The sequence below is a fragment of the Taudactylus pleione genome, unplaced genomic scaffold, assembly GCF_031769625.1.
Source record: "Taudactylus pleione unplaced genomic scaffold, aTauple2 ptg000602l, whole genome shotgun sequence".
Classification (NCBI taxonomy): Eukaryota; Metazoa; Chordata; class Amphibia; order Anura; family Myobatrachidae; genus Taudactylus; species Taudactylus pleione.
In genome coordinates this window covers 7,226,943-7,248,060 of record NW_028285004.1, presented here as the reverse complement: position 1 = coordinate 7,248,060, position 21,118 = coordinate 7,226,943, and the positions used below count along the sequence as shown (strand labels likewise).

The 21,118-nt window shown below is 47.0% G+C and overlaps 1 protein-coding gene across 1 annotated transcript in view; it reads left to right on the top strand.

Annotated features, from left to right (window-relative positions):
* The window catches only part of TPR (translocated promoter region, nuclear basket protein), a 294,162-nt gene that overhangs the window by 153,829 nt on the left and 119,215 nt on the right, over positions 1-21,118 (top strand). The window contains exons 24-26 of the mRNA XM_088453921.1: positions 16,833-16,949; positions 17,026-17,229; positions 19,885-20,060. Coding sequence (XP_088310047.1) covers positions 16,833-16,949; positions 17,026-17,229; positions 19,885-20,060 — 497 coding nt within the window. The remainder of the gene's footprint in view (positions 1-16,832; positions 16,950-17,025; positions 17,230-19,884; positions 20,061-21,118) is intronic.

The following is a 21,118-nucleotide window of genomic DNA, read 5'->3' as shown; positions in this document are numbered from 1 at the left end:
CTTTTTGCTATTGCATCTGCCAGTAGGGTGTCTTTCCTGTCGTCGTTTTTCATCAGGATAGGGCAGTTCTTTGGACTCTCCCGGTTTCCTCTCTAAGGTGGTATTGAGTTTCCACATAAATGAGATCATTGTGCCAGCCTTTCGCACTCCAGGTTTGTCGGTGGGTGAGGCCACTTTAGACGTGGTTCGCGCACTTCGGATTTACGTGGAGCATACCTGTTCTTTCCGGAAATCGGATTCTTTGTTTGTTTTGTACCGTTTCCGCAAGAAGGGATGGCCGGTCAATAAGAAGACTTTGGCCCGATGGATTTGCTTGGATCGATCTGAGGCTTATGTTCATGAGGGCATTCCTGGTCCTCCCTCTGTGACTGCTCATTCTACGAGGTCTGTGGGTCCCTCGTGGGCAGCTTGGCGTGGTGCCTTGGCTTTTCAGCTGTGTAAGGCAGCCACGTGGTCTTCGGTTCAGACCTTTGTAAGGTATTATGCTTTCGATGCCTTCGCCTCTCAGGATGCTTCCTTCGGGCGGCAGATTCTCTTTTCTGCACAGGAGTGTTCCCACCCTTGAAGGATATTCCTTTGGGACATCCCCAAGGTATCCCTGTGGACCCTAAGGACCCTGAAGTAGAAAACAAGTGATATGGTAAGAACTTACCTTGGTTCTCTGTTTCTACGAGGTCCTTAGGGTCCACAGGGCGCCCGCCTTGTTGCCCTGTGCTTCAGTAGGGTCTTGTTCTGGTCACCAGTTTTCTATCTCCTTTATGTGAGCGTGAGATTCTTGTGTGTACCAGACTTCTCTTTTTCTCCTCCGGCCTGTGGCTTGGTACGTAACTGAAGTTGCCTTGGCCAGGGTACAGGAAGGGAGCCCAGTGCATCCTGGGAGGCTAAAAATTAACTGCGTGGTGCCTGTGTTGGTCCCCAACCACCTATACCCCAAGGTATCCCTGTGGACCCTAAGCACCTCGTAGAAACAGATATAACCAAGGTAAGTTCTTACCATATTTCTTGTTTTCAAATATATCAAGGGTTTTAACAAGGTACAGGAGGGAGACATTCTTCATAGGAAGAGAAATGTTGGAACACAAGGAGATGCACTGAAACTGGAGGGAGATGGGCTCAAAGGAATTTTGAGGAAGTATGACTTCACCTAAAGTGTAGTGTATAAGTGGAATAGCCTCCTGTCAGAGGTGGTAGCAATATAAAATTTAAATTGCTCCAGGAACAATATCGTTACGTGTTTGCCCTGCACTGCCGGGCTCAATGTCGTTAACGACATTGAGCATGCACACTGAACGATATCCATGACTGCACCCTTACTCATACCCGTACTTTCAGAACCTGACTATATCATTGGGTTGCCCCGCAAGTATGGGCGATGAAAGACCTAGTTAATAATCCGTGGAAGCGCGAATCGTTAACTGTGTCTTGCCTACACACTAGACTATTTTGAACGCAATGAACGATAACGTTATCGTTCATATGATCCAACTTATCTAGTGTGTATGCGGCATATGACAGTAGAGCGATTTAAATGTGCTTGGGATAGGCAGAAGAACATAATAATCTTATAGGTTTAAGATTTCCAAAAGGTTGAAGGGCAGACTAGATGGGCCAAGTGGTTCATATCTGCCGTCAAACTCTGTTATGAGTAGTGTCCCTTCATTCCAACAGTGTTGACCCCCCCCCCCCCCCTTCCCTAATTGTTATTGTCTGAGCCCAGACAACAACTCCTTATTCCACAGTTAGAGTTGGGAAGTCCTGAAATGGGGGAGGGATTCTAATGCCCAAATCTCCAATTTCTTCTTCAGGGTCCATAGGCTCCACAGGGAGACCTTGGGGGTGTAGGTGATGGGAACCAATCCGGGCACCACGCAGTTAAAGCTTTAGCTCCCAAGATGCACTGGGTCCATTCTCCCTATACCCCGTCCAAGCAAGAGGCACCTCATTTTCGTTGGTGCCCGGCTGTAGTCTGGTCACTATTTCGCAGCCCCTAAAGCTTTATTTATTTTAGTTTTACTACTAAGAGCGTGCAGCAGCAGACTGTCCATGGGACGTCTGCGCTACGGCTCGATCACCCCTCCGGTGCCGCGGCCAGTACTCATCTGGGAATCTCCGCAGGCGTTCCAGGGGTCAGCGCTAGCCAGGGCCCCGGGAGAGGACCCAGACCTCACCCAGACATCAGGGGACAGGTAAGGTGGGTCGCTGCTCGCGGTGAATCGCATGTTATAGCAGTCGATGCCTCAGGGAACAGACCGGAGGTGCTGGGTGTGGACGCAGGATCTGGCCATAGCGTTCCACTGGACCACCAGGGACTTATTGGTACGGTAAACCAGCATCCCAGGGGTTAATAATCGTCTGGGTTTCATCCCTGGTGATGCTCTGCCAGACCTCTACTGCAAATGTCTCTAGTTCCTGCTTGTTCTTGGGGCATTTTCCCTTCAGTTTTTTCTTCATCAAGTGAAATGCATGCTCAATCTGATTCAGGTCAGAGGATTGACTTGGCCATTGCATAACGTTCCACTTTTTAGCATTAAAAAAACTCTTTAGTTGCTTTTGCAGTATGCTTCGGGTCATTGTCCATCTGCACTGTGAAGCGCCGTCCAATGAGTTCTGAAGCATTTGACTGAATATGAGCATATAATATTGCCCAAAACACTTCAGAATTCATTCTGCTGCTTTTGTCAGCAGTCACATCCTCAATAAATACAAGGGAACCAGTTCCATTGGCAGCCATACATGCCCACGCCATGACACTACCACCACCATGCTTCACTGATGAGGTGGTATGTTTTAGGTCATGAGCAGTTCCTTTCCTTCTCCATATTCTTCTCTTCCCATCACTCTTGTACAAGTTGATCTTTGTCTTATCTGTCCATAGGATGTTGTTCCAGAACTGTAATGGCTTTTTCTCCTTCATCCACTAGGGGACACTGGAGCTTCATGACAGTGGGGTATAGACGGTGGGTTGAGTTGAGCCTGGCACTTTAAAAATCTACAAGTGTGACTGGCTCCTCCCCCTCTGTGCCCCATCAGCCCAGTTTTTAGAATGTGCCCGAGTAGAGCCGATGCACAGGGGCTGTCTCCAGACCTTAAATTAAATTAAATTTTTTGTAAAAGTAAATCAAGCAAGAGGACAGGCAGACTGTTGGCTGTGACAGTCTGCCTGCATCGTGGGAGCCGCCAGAGAGTGGACCACACTGCTACTGCAGCCTGTGTCTGGTCACCCTATGGAGGGGAGACTGCTTTAGGCAGTTAAGGAGTCATTAGACTCAGCGGGGCCCGCCACAGCTAACACTGGCTTGTGTCCGGGTCCCCGCTCTCCCCTCACTGCCCAGCGCTCTGGCCGCAGCAGCCCGGTAAGTAGCACACCTCTCCTGACTAGCAGGAGAGGTGTAAATAATTGGCTGGGTCTGGTAACAGCGCGCAGCTGTCAGTGCCACGTTGGTGTTGGGAAAGAACACCGGCGCTGGCTGCTAGGTAGGCTCGGAGCGGCAGTCCTACCTCTGCATGCCGGTGCTTGTGGAAAAGGCACCGGCACGTTTATCACTGGCGGCGGTTGTGCCGCTGGCGCGGGAACACAACAGCCGCGCATGTTCTGCTTAGAGTGTATGCCGTGCGCATACAATAGCGGCCGCCATTGGGAGGAGGAGCTTATGGGTCCCTCCTCCTCTTCCTCCCTTCACTGCCTGGGCTAGTTTGGCGCGCTCTGAACGGGAGTGGCGCCTCAGAGAGCTAGAGGAGCTACTACATTGGGCTCCCTGAAGGCACTGGACGGAGAGAAGAGGAGGGGGAGATCTGACAGCTTCTACAGGGGGTCTGTAATTACAGAGTGTAGTTTTAACTACCTTCTGGTTTCTATTGAGTAGCATTATTAAAATCTGCTCCTCCCTTATATTGCACTGTCTGCCCCTGTTTCTGAGCTGCATTATTATTGAAATTCTGCTCCTCCTATATTGCTTTGCCTGCATTTTGAGTAGCATTATTATTGAAATTCTGCTTCTCCCTATACTCCTTCTGCATTCCTGAGTTGTATGTGGTTTCTGTCTGTGAGTACATGATGACTTCCAGGACAGAAAAAGCTGCTTCACAAAAGCTGTTTGCCTGCACTAAGTGCAGGAAGAAATTTACCCATGCTCGATCTGAAGGGTCTTCCCTGTGCGAGACGTGTGAAGCAGCAGAGAGTGCTAACACGCAGTCTGTCACTCCCTCCTTCATAAATAGTTTGGCAGGGGTCATGGCGGATCTTTCTTCTGAATTAGCCGCTTCCCGTAGGGAACGGGAGGCCGCCAGAGATCTACCTAACACATCTCACCCTTCTTTTCTAGCAACAGAACCAGCTTGGGCTCAGAATTTAGTCCGCTCGGTGAATAGCCTTGCTCAGGTGATGGGTTCTGCGTCTAAAGCTCCTGAAGCTATGGTAAGTCGCTCATCTGAAAAGAGGGCTCTCCCGGCGCTTCTACAGTCGGATGAGGATTTGGCAGCGGATCACTCGTCTCAGGAGGAAGGGGAGATGCTGGACGAATCAGACATAGAGACTTACTCACAAGAACCTGAGGCAATGCAAGGTATTGATGCACTCATCCTAGCGGTAAGGGAAGTTCCTAAGATTTCTGGCCAGGAAGCTCCAGAATCGTTAGAAGACTCCTTATTTGCCAGGACACAGAAGATTGCTGTCACATTCACTTTTTCTCTCCAGTTGGACGAACAGATAACGGCAGCCTGGCAGAATCCGGACCGTAAATTCCAGATTCCTAAGCGTTTTTTCTCTCTACCCATTTCCGGATAATAGGAAGAGGTGGGAGACCCCGCCACCTGTGGATCCTTCGGTTTCTCAGTTGTCAAAGAAGACCACGTTACCTGTTCCAGGAGCTACTACATTGAATGAAACCTCAGAGCGTAGATTAGAAACCACTTTGAAATCCATTTATACGGCCGCGGGTGCACTTCTCCGGCCTGCCTTGGTAGGATCTTGGGTCAATAAGGCTGTGGAAAAATGGGCGGAACAATTGACTGAGGGTCTTAAATCCAACACTCCGCGTGCAGATCTGATTCCTTGGCAGAACATATTCAGGAGTCTGCAGTATACTTAGGAGACGCCTCCAGAGATATCGGCCAGGTAGGCGCTAGGATTTCTGCTTCGGCGGTCTCTGCTCGCCGGGCACTTTGGCTTCGTGCCTGGCAAGCGGATGCTGAGTCAAAAAGAGCAGTGGAAGCTCTTCCTTTCACAGGCGATATTTTATTTGGTCCAGAGCTGGACAAGTGGATCTCGCTGGCCACTGGAGGTAAGAGTACCTTTCTACCTTCATCAGCACCTCCTCCGCGTCGCTCGTTTAGGGAACCTTCCTTTCGTTCCTTTCGAGCATCTGCAAGATTTCAGGGACGATCGCGAGGTTCGTCTTCAGCGGGGCGAGGAGGCCGTGCTAGAGGACGTCAAACAAATAATGCCCGCCGTCCAGATCCCAAGCCAGCAGACAAGCCTGTGGCATGATGGGCTCCCATCCCATCTCGGAAATCCGAAGGTGGGGGCTCGTCTCCAGCGTTTCTCGGAGGTTTGGAGACTGACTTCTCCGGACACTTGGGTTCGGAATCTGGTATCTCACGGATACAAGATTGAGTTCGCTTTCACTCCTCCTGTGCGTTATTTTACAACAGGTTTGCCCGTCGATCCCTTGAAGCAACTAATTTTGCGTCAAGCGATCGAGAAACTTTTGCTGGCCGAGGTTCTTGTGGTGGTTCCCACTGCACAAAGACAACAAGGGTTTTACTCAAACCTTTTTGTGGTTCCGAAACCAGATGGGTCAGTCAGACCCATTCTGAATCTGAAATCCTTGAACCAGTATCTTTCATTTCACAGGTTCAAGATGGAGTCTCTCCATTCTGTCATTGCGGGACTAGAGGCAGGAGAGTTTCTGGCATCGATAGATATCAAGGACGCCTATCTGCATGTCCCAATTTGGGTTCCTCACCAGGCTTTCCTCAGATTTGCCATCAGGGAAGCTCATTACCAGTTTCAGGCCCTGCCATTCGGTCTCTCGTTAGCTCCCAGGGTATTCACCAAAGTGATGGCCGTCATGGTGTCTCACTTGCGCTCTCGGGGGGTGACGATCATTCCGTACCTAGACTATTTACTCATCAAGGCTCCGACGGCAGAAGTCCTTTTACACCAAGTGTCCCTTACACATCAGATTCTCATTCAACACTGATGGATTGTGAACTTCCAGAAGTCTCAGTTGATGCCGTCCCAGAGACTTCAGTTCCTAGGAATGATTCTAGACACTGTTCTGATTCGTATATTCTTGCCAAGGGACAAGGCCATAGCCATACAGGAGCTGGTTCGTCTGGTACTCAGACCCAGGAAAGTATCTTTGCATCCGTCTCCTGGGAAAAATGGTGGCTTCCTTCGAGGCCATCCAATTCGGCAGATTTCACTCCAGAATTTTTCAAGTGGATCTTCTGTCTCAATGGTCCGGGTCCCACCTACAGATGCATCGGCTGGTGCGTTTGTCTTCCCAGACCCGCATATCCTTGCTCTGGTGGCTTCGGACGGAGCATCTGTTAGCGGGTCGGCGCTTTGGAATTTGGAATTGGACCTTGGTCACCACGGACGCCAGCCTCCGCGGATGGGGAGCGGTGGTGCTGGACAATCACTTCCAGGGGCTTTGGTCGCAGCAGGAATCCCTCTTACCAATCAATGTTCTCGAACTGCGGTCAGTCTACAGAGCATTGATATAGGCTGCTCCTCTGTTACGAGGACTTCCGGTTCGGATACAATCCGACAACGCCACGGCAGTGGCATATATAAATCGCCAAGGAGGAACCCGCAGTCGTCTGGCAATGAGCGAAGCCAGTCGCATCCTTCTGTGGGCAGAAAGACACGTAGAGGTCATTTCCGCAGTGTTTATTCCGGGAGTCGACAACTGGGAAGCGGACTACCTCAGTCGTCAGGATCTTTATCCCCGAGGTCTTTCATCAACTGGTTTGCAGATGGTGGAAACCACAGATAGATCCAATGGCATCTCGGATAAATCATCAACTACCCCTTTACTGTTCCAGGACCATGGATCCGGCAGCGGTGGGAGCGGATGCTTTACTGATCCCTTGGCCGTACAGCCTTGTGTACCTGTTCCCACCGTTTCCGCTCCTCCCTTGGATTCTCAAGTGGATCAAACGAGAGTCGTCCACCGTCATCCTAGTGGCTCTGGATTGGTCTCGTCTGGTTTGGTACTCTGATCTATTATTCCTTCTGGCAGATGAACCTTGGCCTCTTCCGCTACGATCGGACCTTCTACAACCGGGTCCATGTGTGTACCCGGATTTACGGCGGCTTCGTTTAACGGCGTGGCTATTGAGACCGCCATCCTGAGAAGCCATGGAGTTCCTAGGTCGGTCATTCCTACCATGCTTAGGGCTAGAAAACCGGTAACATCAGCGCATTATCATCGCATTTGGAGGGCTTATATCTCCTGGTGTGAAGGTCGTGGATCCTCCACTTCCTCTTTTCATTTACCACGTCATCGTCTTTTTCTTCAAAAAGGCCTCGATGCGGGCTTACGCTTGGGATCGCTTAAAGTGCAGATTTCTGCTCTTTCAATTTTTTTCCATCGTCGCATAGCTCTGATTCCGGTGGTTCAGACCTTTTTTCAAGGGGTACTTAGAATTCAGCCCCCCTTTGTGCCACCCACGGCTCCTTGGGACTTGAATCTTGTTTTATCTTTTCTTCAGTCAGCCACCTTTGAGCCTTTGCAGGAGGTGGAATTGAAGTATTTGACTTGGAAGATGATCGTTTTATTGGCCCTGGCTTCGGCCAGACGAGTGTCTGAACTTGGAGCCTTGTCCTGCCATTCCCCTTGCTTGATTTTTCACGAGGATCGGGTGGAACTTCGTACCCACCCTTCCTTTTTGCCCAAGGTGGTCTCGGGTTTTCATCTGAATCAGCCGATTGTAGTGCCAGCGTTGTCGGACTCTTCTGGGGATTCTCACTCCTTGGATGTGGTTCGGGCACTTCGCATTTGTGTGTCCCGTACTGAGGGGCTACGTAAATCAGAGGCTCTGTTCGTCCTTTATGATGCTAATTGGCATGGCTGGCCTGCGTCTAAGCAAACTTTGGCCAGGTGGATTTGTCTGACTATTCGTCAGGCATATGTTGCTTCTGCTCGACCACCGCCGGTATCCATTTCTGCACATTCTACGCGCTCTGTGGGTACTTCTTGGGCGGCACGTAGACGTGTCTCAGCTTCACAGTTTGTAGGGCAGCGACATGGTCTTCGGTTCATACTTTTGTATGTTTCTACAGATTTGACACTTTTGCGGCTTCTGCTTCAAATTTTGGTTGTAGTGTCTTGCAGGGCGTTCAGCACTCTCACCCCCAGGAGGGTAGCTTTGGGACGTCCCCACTATCATGAAGCTCCAGTGTCCCCTAGTGGATGAAGGAGAAAACAGGCTTTTGGTACTTACCGTTAAATCTATTTCTCCGATTCCACAGGGGACACTGGACGCCCACCCAGTGCTTCTTGCCTGTTCTCAGTTACTTGTTCTGCTTCAGTTCTGTTGCAGTTTGGTCTGTTTTCGTTGTGTGACTGTTTATCCCTGCAGCCTGCTGTGTTCTTGCAGTGTGTCAGTATGTTGGATTGTTTCTTTTCCTGTTCTCCTTCTCTGTTCAGTCTGTTCTCCATCTCCTCTTGGGCTCAGTTCTTTAAAACTGGGGCTGATGGGGCATAGAGGGGGAGGAGCCAGTCACAGATTTTTAAAGTGCCAGGCTTAACGCAACCCACCGTCTATACCTCACTGTCATGAAGCTCCAGTGTCCCCTGTGGAATCTGAGAAATGGATTTAACGGTAAATACCAAAATCCTGTTTTTAGATGTTTGGCAAACTCTAATCTGGTCTTCCTGTTTTTGTGGCTCACCAATGGTTTACATCTTGTGGTAAACCCTCTATATTCACTCTTGTGAAGTCTTCTCTTGATTGTTGACACATATACACCTACCTCCTGGAGTGTTCTTGATTTGGCCAACTGTTGTGAAGGGGTTTAAATAATTCTGCTGTCATCCACCACAGTTGTTTTCCGTGGTTTTCCGGGTCTTTTGGTGTTGCTGAGCTCTCCGGTGCGTTCTTTCTTTTTAAGAATGTTCCAAACAGTTGATTTGGCCACACATAATGTTTTTGCTATCTCTCTGATGGGTTTGTTTTGATTTTTCAGCCTAATGATGGCTTGCTTCACTGATAGTGACAGATCTTTTAGATCTCATATTGAGAGTCGTCAGCAGCTGATTCCAAATGCAAATGTCACACCTAGAATCAACTCCAGACCTTTTACCTGCTAAATCGATAATGAAATAACGAGGGAATAGCCCACACCTGTCCATGAAATAGCTTTTGAGTTGATAGTCCCATTACTTTTGGCCCCTTAAAAAGTGGGAGGCACATATAGAAACCGTTGTAATTCCTACACCGTTCACCTGATTTGGATGTAATTACCCTCAAATTAAATCTGAAAGTCTGCAGTTAAATCACATCTTGTTTGTTTCATTTCAAAGCCCTTGACAGAATTTTCATATTTTGGCCTCTATTCACCACCACAATGTCCCAATATTTATGCACCTGACTGTGTGTGTGTATATATATATATATATATATTATATACACACACACTATATATATATATATATATATATATATATATATATATATATATATATATATATATATATATATATATATATATATTTATTATTTTTTTTCTAGCATAAGACAGGACCAGTATAGTTCTCCCTTTTGGTATCTATACATACTGGTAGTTGTTTTGTACACAGTGCGCAATTGTGCATAATTTACCCAGCAGACATGTCTGACAAGGGTATTGGACACATGCCTGTACTTATGTCGCAAACTTGCAGACTGTCTACAGCGGTTTTCAGTGAGAAGGATGGGTTATGTGCGAGATGTTATACCTCGCCAGGTGCTCCGTACCCCCTGACATCAGTACAGGGAGCCCCCTTAGGCATTTTTTTCCTCAGATGCTGGCCTCCATTGTGGGCCGCCTTGCGTTCCCGGCTGTGGTTCCTCCTATTGGTGTACCACAGCAGTCCGTCCCTCACTCACAGGGACTACCACTGATTGTGCAGACCCTTCATGTACCACAGCAGGCGGTCATTCCCACAGTGGGATTATTACAAGGTTACCCTACACCATGGGTGGATGTGTTCTCTACCTCAGTACAGTGGCTGGCTACGACTTTTACAACCATTCAGACCATGTTGCAGAGTGAGAAACTTGTAAGACCAGCTAAGTGTCCTGTGTTGTCATCTCAATCCACACAGCTATCAGAATCTGACATGTCATCTGATGACTGAGAGGTGGCTGATGCCTTGAACCTTGACTCCCCTCGGCTTAATATTCCTGCCTTGGTGCGTGCAGTCAGAGCTGCATTGGTTATAGAGGATGACGAACCAGCCCCTAAATTAAACACCCTCTGTTTGAACAGAAAGGTGTCTTCGGCAGTATTCCCTCTATCAGATCAGATGGTGGATCACATGGCTGAGGCCTGGTAAGAGGTATCAACTCAGAAATGTTTCTCCTCATGTTACCCATTTCCTGAGGCTCATTGTAAACAGTGGAAATCTCCCCCTGCGGTGGATTCACACATTACACGATTAATTAAAAGTGCAATGTTACCTATGCCTTCCATTTCTTCCTTAAAGGATCCTACGGCTAGGAAGGTAGAAACTTGCCTAAAGTCTATATACTCTTTCAGGAGCTGTTGCCCAGCCGTCCATGGCCATCTCCTGGGTAGCTAAGGCTATAGAGAGTTGGGCTGATACACTTGAGGACTCCCTTGGAAGTTCCAGAGAATCAGGTGTCACTGGTCGGCCATATTAGGGATGCAGCTGCATGTATCGGTGAGGCCGCTCTGGATGCTAGTCTACTGACATCTAGGGTCTCTGCTGCAGCTGTGTCTGCTTGCCGTTCCCTGTGGCTACGCCGATTCTAAGAAAGGCTTGGAGGCCTTACCCTATAACGGGGAGATTTTTTTTGGTCCAGACCTGGACAAGATTGTTGCCACATTGGCCAAATCCAAATCTGCATTTCTGCCCTCAGCATCTGCTCCTGCAAACTCTCGAAGCTCCTTTTGGTCCTTTCGTACCCAAGGAAAATCCAAAGGGCAGTCCTTCCCTAGGCATTCCTCTGCCAAGCCTAAGAAACAGGCCTGGAGCACAAGACGCCCGGCCTCCAAACATCAAGGTAAACCCGCAGTCTGACTGGACGGGCCTCCCTCTGGGGGACCTTAGAGTGGGAGGCTGACTTCTTCTGTTCACCCAGTGCTGGTGTCAAACCACCAAGGATGTTTGGGTAAGAAGTGGTCTCTCAGGCGTACACCCTCATTCCTTCGAAGGCCTCCCCACCAATTTTTCTGCACAGGCCCTCCTTCTGACAGGACCAAGCCTTGCAGATCCAGAAAACCATACAGTCCTTGCTGCAGGCAGGGGTAATTGTACCTGTTTCGCTATCTCAACGAGGGACTGGATATTATTCTACTCTTTCTGGTTCAGAAACCGAATGGGTCTCATCGGCCTATCCTCAACCTTAAATCTCTGAACAAGTTTCTCAGGGTGCCCAGGTACAGGATGGAAACCTTACGAGCCATCATACTGGCTATGGAACCTGGGGATTACATGGTATCACTGGACAGTCATGATACATACCTACATGTGCCCATAACGCTTTCTCACCAGCTTTTTCTGTAGTTTGCCATACTGCAACAACACCTCCAGTTTCGGGTGCTGCCCTTTGGCCTATCCACGGCCCCAAGGGTATTTACCAAAATTATGGCTGTCATGGCAGCCCACCTGCAGAGTCAGGGTATCCGGCTTGTGCCATTACTGGACGACCGCCTCTTGTTGGCAAGTTCATCAGAAGTGCTTCACCACCACCTGCAACTGACAGTTGCTTGTCTACAAGCACACAGTTGGTTAATCAATTGGAAAAAGTCCTCTCTAATTCTCTCAGAGGATGGTTCATTTGGGAACTCTTCTGGACTCTTACCAGCAGGGAATCTTTCTAACTCCAGAAAAGTTCTCTACGCTGCATCAACGAGTACGCAGATTCCTCCACAGTCACTGGGTGTCAGTCCACTCGACAATGCAGGTTCTGGGATCCATGGTGTCCACATTCGACATGGTGGAATATGCTCAGTTCCATTCCAGGCCCCTGCAGGGGGGCTGATCCTCTCCAAGTGGAACAGATTACCCCACCAGATCAGCGCTCAGACGATGGTACTATCTCAGGAGGTGCGTCTGCCCCTCTTGGTGGCTAGACATCTCCTCTAACTAAGGGTCGCCTCGGACTCGATACTCCTAACAACTGACGCCAGTCACCGGGGATGGGGCGCAGTGACCGGTCCACACTCCTTTCAGGGCAGGTGGACAACGATAGAGGCATCCCTGCCAATTAACATATTGGAACTTCGGGCTGTGTACAGGGCCCTCATGATGGCAAAGCACATTCTTCACGGAAAGCCCGTGCAGGTTCAGTCCGACAACGCCACCACAGTGGCTTACATCAACCATCAGGGAGGCACTCTGACATGGGCAGAATCTCATCTCCCACCCATTTCGGCAGTGTTCATTCCAGGAGTTCTCAATTTGGAAGCGGACTTCCTCATCCATCACGACGTGCATCCAGGGGAATGGTCTCTTCACCAAGAGGTATTTCAGCTCCTAGTGGACAAATATGGTCTCCCAGAGATGGACCTCATGGCCTCCCAACACAATCACAAGTTACCAGTGTACGGATCCAGAACAAGAGATGCCGAAGCAAGCCAGGTGGATGCTCTGTCAGTAAAATGGACCTTCCGGTTTGCGTACCTAATTCCTCCAGTCTCCCTGCTTCGAGTTCTTCGGAAGTTCAAGCAAGACGGAGGCACTGTCCTGCTGGTGACTCCAGCTTGGCCCAGATGTCATTGGTACTCAGATCTTCGGAGTCTCTCAATCCACACTCCGTTCTTGCTGCCTCAACGTCCGGACCTGTTGTCAAAGGGTCCTTGCCTTCACCTGGACCTGGATTGTCTGTCTTTGACTGCGTTGCTCTTGAGACATCCCTGCGAAGGTCCAAGGGATTCTCTAGCCCGGTCATCAACACGATGCTTAGAGCGCGTAAGCCTGCCTCTGCCAGGGTCTACCCAAAAGTGTGGCGTACATATTTCCAGTGGTATCATACAAGAGACTACGACCCTCAGGTGTTTCGAATTTCCAAAATACTGGCATTCCGTCAAGCTGGATTGGACCTTTGCCTACACCTGGCCTCGTTGAAAGTACATGTCTCTGCACGGAAGCTGAGCAACATAGAATTGCTCAGCTTCTGAATATCCACACCTTCCTCCAGGGTGTCCTTCAGATTCAACCTCCCATTGTCCCACCACTGGCTCCTTGGGATTTGGCAGTAGTTCTTCGGGCACTCAGGGTCCTCCATTTAAACCCCTAGATTCAGTGGAACTTAAGTGGTTAACAGCTAAGACTTTTTCTTCTGGCTATTCCATCTGCCAGAAAGGTGTCAGAATTGGGTTTGCTCTCCTGTCCTCCTTTTCTGATATTTCACCAGGACAGGGCGGTGCTTTGTACTCGCCATGAGTTTTTTTTCATAAGGTTGTTTCTAGCTTTCATATTAATCAGGAAATTAGTACCGGCCTTTCTATCACCAGACCTGTCGGCAGGTGAGGCCTCATTGGATGTGGTCCGCGCCCTCAGGATTTATGTGGACCGTACCAGTTCTCTTCGGGAATAAGACTCCTTGTTTGTACTCTATGGATTTCACAAGAAGGATGGCCAGCCAATAAACAAACATTGGCTAAATGGCTTTGTATGACTATCTCAGAAGCTTACACACAGACAGGCCTGCTTGTTCCGAATTCTGTTAAGGCTCATTCTACTCTGTCCGTGGGTCCTTCGTGGGCAGCTCACCCTCGGCTGTTCAGCTTTGTAGTAAATGGGAAAGAAACCGCCAGTTTTGGGGGGGTCCTGCGCTCTGGATTTGAACCCTAGTAGGGACCTACCCGAAAGAGGTTACCTGGATATGGTGGGTAGGTCCATAACCTTGGCCATGATTATGCTAAAAACCTCTATTGATTGCAAAATTTTATTGCATTTATATATATATTATTAATAATTCGGAGTTGTGCACCTGAGATTTGTCTTTCTGTGCCTGCAATTAGTCTCATCAGGTAGCACCTCCCATCATATATATAGTCAGGTTGTGCAGTCCAGAAATCTTTCCCATATACTGCATTTAATGTGCTTTATTGCATTCTGAGGGAAAGGAGACGCCCCCACTCTGGATTAGCACCCTTCATTATTGGTTTAAAAGCATGGAGTATGGTAATGTATATGCACACTGTATTAGGCACAATTCTAGGTAAGTCCTACAATTTATATACTGTAGTGCAACTTTGGTTCATTTTTGGGGCGTGGGACCCCCTGGATTGCGTTGGTTGATATGTCTCAGGGCACCGCATTACAACACATTTTCCTTTATAACACATTTTAACCCTTCACTGTGTGTTTAATATATATGTACTTCACTTTTTTTTTATTTCCATTCTTTATATGCAGCTGCTCCTAACTATCTCTTTACACTGCACTTTTCTTACTATGGTGGTGCCCTGGGGCAGCTTGGCTGGGCCAGTTTTGGGGGGTCCTGCGCTCTGGATTTGAACCCTAGTATGTTAGGGACCTACCCGAAAGAGGTTGCCTGGATATGGTGGGTAGGCCCATAACCTTGGCCATGATTATGCTGAAAACCTCTATTGATTGCAAAATTTTATTGCATTTATATATACTATTAATAATTTGGAGTTGTGCACCTGAGATTTGTCTGTTTCTGTGCCAGCTTTGTAGTAAGGTGGCCACGTGGTCTTCTGTCCAGACCTTTCTAAGGTTCTATGCATTTGATACCTTTGCCTCTCAGGATGCTCCCTTTGGACACCGAATTCTTCTCTCAGCGCAGGAGCGTCCCCTCCCTTAAAAGGACCGCTTTGGGACATCCCCAAAGTCTCCCTATGGAGCTTATGGACCCTGAAGAAGAAAATGAGTTATGGTAAGAACTTACCTTTTAACTCTTTCTTCGAAAATCCATAGGGTCAACCTGCCCTGACACACCTGGCTTCATATAGGCCATCATACTGGTCACCGGTTTCCCGTCTCCTGCTATGTGAGTGTGAGACTTCCATCTCTCTTATACTCCTGCAGCCTTTGGCTTTTTACCAACTGAAGGTGGCTGGGGGATGGGGTATAGGGAGAGTGGACCCAGTGCATCCTGGGAGCTGAAAGCTTTAACTGCGTGGTGCCCGGCTTTTTTCCCATCACCTACACACACACCAAGGTTTCCCTGGGGACCCTATGGACTTCGAAGAAAGAGAGTTAACAAAAGTAAGTTCTTACCATAACTCTCATTTTGTACGCCTAATTGCAGCAGTATGATCAATATAAATCTGTAAAGTACAGACAACATCCTAAAGACATGGAAGAATAGGACAGGGCTGCCCCGGAAACGCCGGGAAAACAAATACTGGTTCAAATAATTTTTAAACCACCTTCGGTAAAAAGGAAGGCTTAGTCCGAAATGGTACCCTGTCTGAATGAAAGATGACAAGGGGAGTCTTACTAGATAAGGCATCCAACTCTGAGACACATCTAGCAGGCGCAATGGGCAGAAGAAAAACTATAATTTTATAATATGTAGAAGTGTTGACTGCTACCTTGAGGCAATGTCCAATCAAATTCCAGTTATTGCTGTTGAAGAATATTTGTCACCAAGCTGTCAATTCATGAACCTTCTTTTCAATTTGAATTTTCTATCTTGATGTATTAAAATGTATGTATTTTTATTTGTTTGTGCTGTGATTAGCAGCTAACCTATTATAGTGCTATGATTTTCAAGTGTATGGTTGTCAATGTTTGTATAGTGGAAAATTTTGAGTTTTGAATTGGTAATCAGGGGTTACTTATTGGGAGTTGTTTCAAACTTTCTAAAGAGTACAAGGAGAATATATAGAATGTACTAGATACATGAGAGAATTTGGTGGTTGTGGGCAACTTCTCTGCTTGTCTTTTATTTTAATACTTCTCTCGCTTAATCTAGCATTAGGTTATTACAGATGTGGCCTCATACACCTAGCTTCAATACGCCATGTGGCGCAAGACGCCTGTCACGAGTGAGCTGCCAGGTTTTGTGCGTTTGTTTTCACATGATAATGCGACTTAGTCACTATTGGATGCAACAAACTGCTTTCACGAGACTGCACTGATTAAGTTGATTTGCAGCACTTGTATATCTGTGTGCGTCTGAGTCTGTATACAAAGCAACTCTGCGTGGAAAAAAAGCCGCATCGTAGCAGATTCAAGCTGTCGCACACAGATACACAGGTGTTACATATCTGGGGTTATGTAATATGTTCCAATTTCACAGAGCAGTCTGGTTTTTCTGCTAGATTGTGGCTAAATTTAAAGAAGCAATCCATTATAAGGCTGAACCAATCTTATAACTGATTGCTTTTTTACATTTAGCCACGGTCTCGCAGAGAAAAAATGGTTCCATGAAATCGGAACTTATTGCATAATCTCCATCAAATTAATCTGTGCAGTATCGTCATAGTTTGTCACACCCAATTGCGTTGAAGATCCATTTTCAGACAAAAATGCAAAAGACAATCGCTCTGTGCGAACAGTCGCACGGGACCTGGTGGGCCAAGAAAGTCCGGTTAGGTGTGACTGCAGCAATAGTGTATGAGAATACATCTGTAAATAAGTGTTTTATATTTTCATTTTATATTTTCATTTTGACAGGTATCACAGCTCAGACAGAGTTTAACTAGTCTGCAAGCCGAAGTCAAAGCTGCTCTCCAGAGGGCTGCTACTGCTGCAAACAATGAGCAGAAAGCCAGACAGGATTGTCAAGAACAAGTGAGTTTTAGCACTTTGCAAATGTTACTTTTGAAGTGGGTTTGAGTGGGATTTGAACTTTATTTATTCTTGTTAGGCAAGGATAGCTACTGAGGCCCAGAACAAGTATGAGCGTGAGTTAATGCTTCATGCAGCTGATGTCGGGGCTCTTCAGGCTGCAAAGGAGCAGTTGGCAAATACCACCACCACACGCCAAAAAACAGAAGAGGCAGCACAGAAGGCTGAATCCCAACTACTGGAGTGCAAGGCTTCCTGGGAGGAGAGAGAACGTATGCTAAAGGTAGCTAGCTATATAAAAGAAAGCAAAACATGTTTTTATTTTTTTAAAGTTGTGTTTTTTTTTTAATATAAAGTTACTGTCTAAGTATAAATGGTACTTCCTTTAATTGGACGTGGTGCAGTATGCAATTCTTTACATAAGCCCGACACCCCACTGCCTAGTAATCTTTTAATTTCAGATTTATTTTAAATATCTCCCACAGCAACATTGGTGTTTTAGCTGGGTTGAAGCACTGTCTGTATCTCAATATAGCTTGGTTTGTTTGCTTTTTTTAGTCTAGCGGCTAGCCAAATTAGTCATTTGGTGTCTTCAAAGAATCTGTTAGGATTTTGCTGCTGTTGATAACTTGTGATAATAGACTGTTCCTGCTAATACTGCTTTGCCATCAGACACTCGCTGAGTAAGGAATAGTCATTGCTACCACCAGGTGCCATCCCTGTAATTCCTCTATTTCAGGAATAAGAAGCACAGGTAGTGGCATATAGGATAGAGATTGCTGTATGTGAACTGGAGGGGAAGGTTGTGAGTGGAGCATCAAGTCAGAATGTCAACATGGAAGTTATGTCGACATATATAAATGTCAATATGGTCATGTTCTGAATGTCGATAGTCAAAATGTCAGCATAGCATTTTGGTGCTAGTAAGTTTAGGGTGGGTCTAAAATAGTGAAAAATTCGACATTTTGGTTGACAGGGCGTCCATGTTGACATTGTGACAGTATTCTGAATGAATCTTACCACGCCCATGAGTGTCAGCAGTGCTTTCTCAAGCTGTTTTGTAAGGGAGTCTCAATTGTAAATTGCTATAAAAGGAGGGTATTGGTTATACCAAATTTCTCTCACACCTGTTCAAAGGAATTTAAACTGTTATTCAAATAAAAATGACCACCAATGTCTGTACCTCCCAATCGTAATTGGCCCCTTACCTCCTAGAGCACAGGTTCTCAAACTCTGTCCTCAGGACCCCAAACAGTGCATGTTTTCCAGGTCTCCTCACTGAATCACAAGTCAAATAATCCTCACCTGTGGATCTTTTAAAATATGTCGGTGAGTAGTGAATACACCTGTGCACCTGCTAGGTGACCTGGAAAACGTGACCTGTGTGGGGTCCTGAGGACCACGTTTGAGAACCCAGTGATCGCAGTGAGTGGAAAAAATTGTGGGCCCCAGGGACCCCTCACTTTAAAAAATTGGGGTCCTACACCACTTTTTCTGGGTCCCATTACATATTATGGGAGTTGAGGGCAGGCACCAGTTGGGCCTGTGCTGGGGGGTATATAGCAGTTGGGGTAGAGCTGAGGGTAAAGGCAGGGAGAAGTTGGGGTAGAGCTGCAGCTATAGGGGAGTAAGGGCAGGCAGGGCGGGCTGGGGGTAGGGAGGAGTAAGTGCAGATAGTTGATGCGACAGTGCTGGGAGGCATGGAGGGTACTAGGGGCAGGCTGTGTGAGGGGCAATGGTAGATAGCAGCTGGCGCAGTACTTGGGGGGGTACGGTGGGGGTTAGCGGCAAGCAGTACTTGGAGTAAGGAGGGGGCGAGGGTAGATAGCTGGCGCAGTACTGCGGGCAAGGAGGAGGTTAGGGACAGGCAGTGCTGGGTGTAGGGAGTGGCCAGGATAGATAGCAGCTAAGGCAGTACTGGGGGGGCAAAGAGGGGGTTAGGGGCAGAGCTGGGTCAGGATAGCAACTGGGGCAGCACTGGTGGTAGAGAGGGAGCAAGTGTAGATACCAGCAGGGGCAGTATGGAAGGCATATAGGGGAAAAGAGTTGTTAGCAGCTAGGGCACTACTGGGGCAAGGAAGAGGTTAGGAGCAAGCAATACTGGGTGTAGGGACTGGTAAGGGAAGATAACTAGGGCAGTACTGGGGTGCAAGGAGGGTGTTAGGGGCAGGCAATAGTTAGGATAGCAGCTGGGGCAGAAATGAGGGGGTAGGGAGGGGGTAAAGATAGACTGCACATGGGATAGGGGGAGACGCCGCGCATACAAGGCTTAGGGGGAGACGCCACGCGCCCATTGGCTGGGGGAGATACTGCAGCGCAGCCATTCGCTGGGGGAGACGCTGCAGCGCAGCCATTGGCTACAGCAGCACAAACAGAGCCAGCGGGTCCTACAGGACCCAATCAGTTTTTAAATCTGGGTCCCCAGTTTGCTGTAGTGCGTAAAAACGCACTATAGCGTGAATTTTGCGAACCCTGGTTTGTCTGTATCGGCGTCCCTAATGCTACATGATAATAGCACCCACTCTGGGTCATATAATTGCATACTGTAGTGCCACATAAAAGCACCTACATAGATACAGTATATTTAAGTAGAGAGCCAACTACAGTATGCATTCATATGACCCAGATTGGGTGCTATTATGTAGCGTTAGGGACACCGGTACAGAGAAGCCTTGTCGTGGCCTGGCGCTAAACCATGTATTTGCAAATATATGCTACAATGATCTCTAAATTTGTATGATCATGTAGTATTCAAGTCCTCTTGCTGTGTATTTTTTTTTTATTACAAGATTTGGTGGTTGTTTAGTGCATTGCCCCCTAGTGCTGGCACACACCATCTGCAGACTTCTACAGCCATGAAGATAGATATGTAATGATTAATAGAAAGAGATTAGAAATTATTTTGCCATTTCCTCATATCCTTGTATTTTTTCCATAGGATGAGGCATCCAAGAACCGGTCACGCTGCGATGACTTGGAAAAGCAGAACAGATTGTTACATGAACAAATAGAGGCCCTCAGTAAAAAGATGGTGAGCTCTGTGCAAGAGGGAGCCATCAATGTGTCTTTCAGTGAAGAAGGGAAGTCGCAGGAGCAGGTTATGGAAATCCTCAGGTATCAAACTCTGTTGAATTTATAAGGACAAAATCAAAGGTTTTTTACTGTCTAGGTAGGACTAAAGGCATTTAATAAGGGGTGAAATGTTTATCTCTATAGATATGTCATGTCATAGTAATTGATGTTCAAAGAAAAATAAGTTCTTTCTAATATAACTTTTTTCATTTTGAGAAAGTAAAGCTTTTATAGCAGCTGCGCTCTTTTAGGTTTCTTTCTCATCCTGCTTTTCAAAAGTGGACGGCATTGGTTATTGTAGTTATGCTTGTGGCACACATGGGTGTAATGTGAGCGGTCTATGGTGTAACCATGGACTGTAAAAATGTAGATCCTGTTTATCCACAGCAGAACTTTTTTCCTAAACTCTTTGAAAACAAAGTGGGGGCAAAATCAGAATTCTTGATTTACGTACATACTCAAATGATCAAGAACTGCTAATAAGAGGGTATTTTGTTCAGTTATTTACATCCCCTTAACTGTTCCACTTTTAGAGACTACCCCTGTGTTTATACTGGAGAATATTTTATTGCCATTTATTAACTTTAATTTATTTACCACCACAAGGGTTTCATGGCACCGTAGAGTGGGGTTAGAACATCAAACAAATGAAAGTACTACAGACTAGGGATGTGCAGGCTCGGTTCTACTCTGTTCCGTTAGGGTTTTTTTACCGAATCTTATTGGCTATCCAAAACTCGTGACAGCTGAAACCCAATAAGATTCGGGAAAAAAAAACGAACGGAACCGAGTAGAACCGAGCCTGCACATCCCTACTACAGACCCTTCCAAATCTACTTGTATACATGATTAAATAGATGCTACCCAATTAATGCTAGAATGTGTTCCTCTGCACAAACTGACAAACAGGACTAAATAAATATAGATGGTTTCCATGCTGATATTGATGGGAGCTTTCCATGATGCAATGTGTTCATATTGACACTAAGGGAAGTTCTTTTATTGATACATCTGTAATGTCCAGTAGGCTGTGCAATATATTCGAAGGTATATGTTAAATAGATGTTTATATATGTACATTTCAAAAGAGTTGTCTACCT